Source organism: Phaseolus vulgaris, chromosome 2 (assembly GCF_000499845.2).
Source record: "Phaseolus vulgaris cultivar G19833 chromosome 2, P. vulgaris v2.0, whole genome shotgun sequence".
NCBI lineage: Eukaryota > Viridiplantae > Streptophyta > Magnoliopsida > Fabales > Fabaceae > Phaseolus > Phaseolus vulgaris.
The window spans coordinates 13870503-13877182 of NC_023758.2; the positions used below are offsets into that span (position 1 = coordinate 13870503).

The window sequence follows — 6680 nt, forward strand, 5'->3', positions numbered from 1 at the left end:
TCCAACCCACCGTTTATGTATCAACGCGAACGCGGAGTTTCCATTTTATTTAAAACATTCTATTTCTTTCATAAACATCTATTAACATTTTCATTATATAAATACTTAAATTCATAAAAAATAATTCCGTAATAAAATTACGGTGAATTCACATTTTTCGCGATTTATTGTTAACTTTAATAAAATCTTGATATTATACGTACTGGGTTTTTTTTTTTTTTTTTTTTTTTTCTAAAAAAGATAAATAGAGAAATAGGGAATGTGTGGAGGAAGACATGACATTTCAAAGTAATAAACCAGTCACATCAAATTTACTCTCCCCTTCAGAACGAAAAAAAAAACAACGTAACACACGCACATTTATTGAGCCATTTATTTGCTGAGACGCTATATAATTGGTATATTGATAGCACAGTACTACGTTTTACCATTTCCCTTTTTTTTTTCCTTTTACTTTCTTTCAGCTTTTCCTTTTCTCTTCTTTTCCGCTGCTGTTGGTTCATGTGAACGGATTGGAATTTGGATAGAAAAAAAAAATAGAGACTTTTATTGGCACGTCTCACTGCCCATGCAGCAAGGAAATCATCATTTGGTTCTTCAGAAAATTTATAAAATCCTCTCAGATTCTCTCTCTCTCTCTCTCTCAACTAATTCCTCTCAAGAAGGCTCCAGATCTTCGTAGCCATTGCTCCCGCAGCTTCTTATGATTGGTGAGATATTTCCCTCATTTCAATTTTCTTCCTTTCTTCTGTTTTCCTACTTTTTTGGTTATTTTTCTTCTGGGTGTTTTCAAAGTTTGGTTTTCTTAATATCCATATTGTTTCTACATGAAAAAAAAAATTCCATGTTGTTGGGCACCTAGTAAATTATCTTTAGAAAGGTTTCGTGGGTCGTCTTCGTTCGTATCTTGCATCTCATTTACCTAAAGCTGGATCCCATACGATTCACCTGGTATATATGTGGGTTTAGTTCATAAGTATGTTTCGTGCTTGGTTTTGTTTTGTTCTCTTTTAATGTTTGTATTGTCGTTGGTAGTGCACAAATGCGCGATCACTCCTTATTGGCAAGAGAGACGTGCTACCGATGGAACACAGATTCCATGCTGTATAAGATCTGAAGTTCCTTCTGCATCCCCTCAACTTTTACAATATATTACAGACTAATAATTGCTTCCTAATGTTGATTGAAATTAATGTGATACGATTCATAATTGGAACTTAATTTCGTCAATTGGAACTTGCTAATTGTTATCAATTATTTATTGAAACAATTATTTTGCTTTGATTTAATACTTTTTTCCTGGATCATACATTGTTAATCATATGAGTTATTATTTATGTAATTCGGAATGAAAACTGGTGTTTCTCTGGTTCAGATGGCAAAACCAAGTTCAGGTGATGGCAGGACTAGAAGCTCCGTGCAGATCTTTATAGTAGTTGGTCTGTGCTGTTTCTTCTATATGCTGGGTGCATGGCAGAGAAGTGGTTTTGGAAAGGGAGATAGCATAGCATTGGAGATTACTAAGAAAGGCTCAGACTGTAATATACGCCCTGATTTGAGTTTTGACTCTCACCATGGTGGAGAAGTCAGCAGAATTGATGAGTTTGAGTCAAAACCAAAGGTGTTTGAACCTTGCAGTGCTCATTTCATCGATTATACCCCTTGCCAAGATCAACGGCGTGCCATGACTTTTCCAAGAGAAAATATGAATTATCGTGAGAGGCATTGTCCCCCTGAGGAAGAAAAGTTGCACTGTTTGATCCCAGCACCTAAGGGATATGTTACTCCATTTTCATGGCCAAAAAGCCGTGATTATGTTCCATACGCAAATGCACCTTACAAGAGTCTTACAGTTGAGAAGGCCATTCAGAACTGGATCCAGTATGAGGGAAATGTTTTCAGATTTCCTGGTGGTGGAACTCAGTTTCCGCAAGGTGCAGACAAATATATTGATCAGCTTGCTTCTGTGATACCTATAAAGGATGGAACAGTCAGGACAGCACTGGACACTGGTTGTGGGGTATGTTTTTCATTGCAAATTCCTCAGGGCTATACCAATTTTTTTTCCCACTTTTGCATGTTAATTCGATTAATGACAAGAGTACTTTGTTTTATGTTTGGGTCCTTAATGTAAGGTTGTTTTGCTCAGGTTGCCAGTTGGGGTGCATATCTCTGGAGCCGAAATGTTATTGCCATGTCATTTGCACCAAGGGACTCTCATGAAGCCCAAGTACAGTTTGCTCTTGAAAGAGGTGTACCTGCTGTCATTGGTGTTCTTGGAACCATAAAATTGCCTTATCCATCTGCAGCTTTTGACATGGCACATTGCTCTCGCTGCTTGATTCCCTGGGGAGCAAATGGTGAGATATCCACATTTTTAAGTATAATCTTCTCTGTGAAGTACTTGCTGTAAATAAGAAAGCACGATGATTATTTGCTTATTCTTACTTAGCTTGCTCTTAGATTTGGCGCCTTGTACAAGTTATAACAGCTATTTACTAATGCATATTGCGTCCTTTATTTGCAGATGGAATGTATATGATGGAAGTTGACCGAGTTCTAAGACCTGGTGGTTATTGGGTGTTGTCGGGTCCTCCAATCAATTGGAAGGTTAACTACAAATCCTGGCAGAGAACTTTGGAGGATCTTGAAGAAGAACAAAGAAAGATTGAAGAGGTTGCTAAGCTCCTTTGCTGGGAGAAGAAGTCTGAAAAATCTGAAATTGCCATTTGGCAAAAAACTGTAGACTCCGAATCATGTCGCAGCAGACAAGAAGATTCTAGTGTTAAATTCTGTGAGTCGACAGATGCTAATGATGTCTGGTATGCCCCTTAATTAGTTTTGAACAATTTGAATATTTTGACATTCTTTTATTAGGATTCTTTATATTTCTTTCTACTAACCATAAACACAAGCATACAAGAGGTGCATAAAGCTGGAAGAAAAGGAAAACAAAACTGTTATAAAAAGTTTATCTATTATAAGAAATTCAGTAATCAAGTACCATGTCCATACGGTTATGGAGGAGCCAATGGAAACAAAATATGTAATGTAATTACTGTTGCTATGTCTTTGATGTTTGCACATGTAGTTATGATAAAAGTTTGATGATTCCAATTTATCATTATTTCATATATCATGAAATATTAAACAAAACAATCCTTTTTAAGTTCTCACAAGGGTATCTCTGGATATTATATATCCTAAAAGTTTGACCAACGCTTATGCTCGGCAGAAAGTGGTGTACTTACTCGGAATGGCTTTGTTTTGTGGCTACAGGTATAAGAAAATGGAGGTCTGCATTACTCCAACTCCTAAAGTTTCTGCTCATCTTAAGCCATTTCCAGAAAGGCTTTATGCCATCCCCTCTAGAATTGCTGGTGGCTCTGTGCCTGGAGTTTCGGTTGAGGCATACGAAGATGATAACAAAAAGTGGAAAAAGCATGTAAATGCTTATAAGAAAATTAATCCACTCCTGGATTCTGGAAGGTATCGCAACATTATGGATATGAATGCTGGATTGGGTAGTTTTGCTGCAGCTATTGAATCAGCCAAGTTATGGGTCATGAATGTTGTGCCTACTATAGCTGAGAAAAGTACACTGGGTGTCATATATGAGCGAGGACTTACTGGCATCTATCATGATTGGTATGGTTTTCTAACTTCCTCCTTAATTTGTTCATGACATGTCTATATCTTATGATTTAAAGACTTGTAGTAACTATCCTAATGTGGTACCGTTATTCAAATAAAGTTTATAACTTCCAGAAATATAAATTGACATAGTCATGTCTTCTGCTAATTATTCTATCTTGTATGGAATTGTAACGTGACTAGCTATACATTTTTTCGGAATCAGCTTCTTGCTTAAATATTTTTCCTTATTTATGTGTGCATTTATGTCCAGGTGTGAAGCGTTTTCTACATACCCGAGGACATATGACCTCATTCATAGCCATGGTCTCTTTAGTCTATACAAGGATAAGTAAGTATTCCTTTGGTTATATGGCTATTCCATTTCTCTTTTAACATTAAATTTATTCAATACCAATTCGTAATATTTTTTTTGCCTTGCTTAGCTTGCAATTATAGCTGTAGCTTTTACCAAAATGATTTCTTGGCAATGAGCTTAAACAACTTTGCTTTTACCAAAATGATTTCTTGGCAATGAGCTTAAACAACTTTCCTTAGGGTTGCAGTGCAGAGTGGTCATGTTTTGTTGAAAACTTTATCACCTGTCCTTTATTATGTGTAGTTTGGTTTGACTGTTGTATGAATAACTGAAAGTGTTCATGATGAATTAGCTTCATTCTCCCATGGTTTGTTGGTCTTTTTTATTACTCTCCATGTAGTATCTGCTAGTGGTTTTACCATTCCAGACAGGTTGCTGTAACATCTTTTTCAGTTGCTTTGTTTAGCTGAGTCTTGGATGTCTAAACAATCCTTCTGAATGACTTTTGGAGCTTATAATGTGCGTGGATTTAACTAACAACTATCACTAGTTAAAACCACTTGGTTTAAGTCCTTGTGTATCCATTTATCAAATCGTGTTCATTCATGTACCTCAAATCATGATGTGTGATAACTAAATGCAGATGCAATGAAGAAGACATTCTTCTTGAGATGGACCGGATTTTACGCCCAGAAGGTGCTGTAATATTCCGTGATGAAGTTGATGCCTTGATTAAGGTAAAGAAATTAATCGAAGGAATGAGATGGGATACTAAAATGGTGGACCATGAGGATGGTCCCCTTGTTCCTGAGAAGATACTAATTGCTGTGAAGCAGTATTGGGTTGCGAATGCCACATCTACACAGTAATCACAGAAGACAAGTTGATAGGCTTGGCCTTGTTCTGCCACTACTACCTTTCAATATACTATTTTTGCAGAGTTGGTGTGGCTTTGCATGCATTTTGGCATAACTAATCATCTCAAGTGTGGCACAGGGATACACGGCTTAACAACCATCACAAGCGTGTCACTTAGTTCAAGGTTTATGGCTATAGGCATTTTTTCTCTCATAATTTAATTTTCTTGTTATACAATGTTACATCCAGAAGTCAAGTGAAGATCGACTTTTCTGAATAGTTGTTTTATTTTCTCTGAATTTGAAGTTGCAGCCTCTACTTTTTGTAACCAACTAGTGTATGGTTCTTCCTTGCTAAAATCCCCACGTAGACTAAATGTAATTGTTCACTTCCTCAACTTCAATTGTGTCCGAAAAAAAGCACCGATTTTTATACGGTAGTTAATAATCGGTCATTATGTTAACAGAACCATTATTGCTTATACCTATAGTTCTTTTGGTGAGAATTTGTTTTTTTTTTCTTCTAAATTATCTCCAATAGTCTTTGGCTTCTTAACTGAACTTAAAAAGTATTTTCGTTAGTTTTGGTCAAGCAATAAGATTAATTTTCGGTGTAGAATTTATTCACAGGAATAATTTGTCAGTCTTTCTTTTTATAAGGATGTGTTCTACAATGATTAAAAGTCTGAGTTTCCTTACAAATTCAGTGTATGTTGAATCATATTCATTTAGTATTAGAGAAAATGAAACCTATAAACTATAGCCCTTTTGACAAATAAGCATAATTTTGGTTTTAGGGGGAGTGGTGGGGACTGTACATGGTGACTGACATTTTTACTTCCACCTTTTCTCTAACATGATAGCGATAGAAACGTTTCCACAGTTTGAAGAGGGTGACCAAGTAGTATATATAATTTTGACAAATCTTATTTTGAGAGCGACAAGCTCCACTAAGCATTGCTGGTGCCCCAGTCTCTGTTGCTCTTTTCTTAGAAATGGACATAGTCAAAATGGCAGAAAAGTGGAAATTAGGTGGCAGTAAGAAATGTTGCCATAGGAGTTAAAAGATAAAAGAATATAGAAGTTTATGCCAATATGCCAACTCAGTGATGGGATCAGAACCCTACTAGCATTAACCACAAGACAAGCCGAGGTTGTTCTAAAACATTCCAATACCATCATCTTGGTTCTAATTCTAATAATCTCAGAGAGCGATATTTACCCTAGTGGACAGCATAACTCACATGTCAAATCTAGTCAAATCTAGACATGGTACAGTGCTGTTAATCCAAGACAAGCCAGGCTAGTGCAAGTGGGTCCTGCTTGCTTGCAAGTTTGTGCTACACAACACAATAGAACTAGCATGGAAGGTTGGTATGAAATTAATTGCAACCAAATTCCTGAACGTGAGGTAAGCTATGATGTTGGATGTGGACACAACAGGTAAATCAGATGGAGCAGGAAAGAGCCCAAGCTCTGGCCCAATAATTAAGGTCACCGGAAGAATTATTTTTTCTAAAAAGAAATCTACGTTTTTGGAACAGTTTTTTTAAGAGAATTTTAAGTAACATTTTGTTCCAGAGAAGGGCTAAGTAACATAACATGATAGTAATTGGTCATAATGGAAAAAGGTCTTACAGCTATGCAGAAAAACTCTTGGAGTTTGAATCCTTGGATTACCACTTTGGGCAAGGGTTTTAGTTACTAACCCAGGAGTTAGTCTTACAGCTATGCAGAAGAAAACATGGCAAAAGACAAATAAAAAGGAACTTTTGAAATATATGCAGAAGATTTTTCCTATAATATATGCTAACAAAAGACATGTTTAATCCTAAATATCACAAAGTCTAATCCTAGAATGTCCTTATTGT

The 6680-nt window shown here is 36.2% G+C and overlaps 1 protein-coding gene across 1 annotated transcript; it reads left to right on the top strand.

Moving 5' to 3' along the window:
• The first annotated feature begins 275 nt into the window (after nucleotides 1–275).
• Nucleotides 276–5207, top strand: LOC137810757 (probable methyltransferase PMT2). Its single transcript, XM_068612176.1, has 7 exons — nucleotides 276–710; nucleotides 1376–2020; nucleotides 2150–2360; nucleotides 2528–2822; nucleotides 3280–3648; nucleotides 3908–3985; nucleotides 4596–5207. Exons 2-7 carry the CDS (start codon nucleotides 1376–1378, stop codon nucleotides 4819–4821), a joined length of 1824 nt encoding a protein of 607 aa, XP_068468277.1. The 5' UTR covers nucleotides 276–710; the 3' UTR covers nucleotides 4822–5207.
• Nucleotides 5208–6680: the final 1473 nt, after the last annotated feature.

Excerpts from the sequence above, each read along its gene's own strand:
- LOC137810757 (XM_068612176.1), top strand. The coding sequence starts at position 1,376 with ATGGCAAAACCAAGTTCAGGTGATGGCAGGACTAGAAGCTCCGTGCAG. Across the intron at positions 2,021-2,149 it reads CACTGGACACTGGTTGTGGG|GTTGCCAGTTGGGGTGCATA; the intron begins GTATGTTTTTCA and ends TGTTTTGCTCAG. Across the intron at positions 3,649-3,907 it reads ACTGGCATCTATCATGATTG|GTGTGAAGCGTTTTCTACAT; the intron begins GTATGGTTTTCT and ends ATTTATGTCCAG.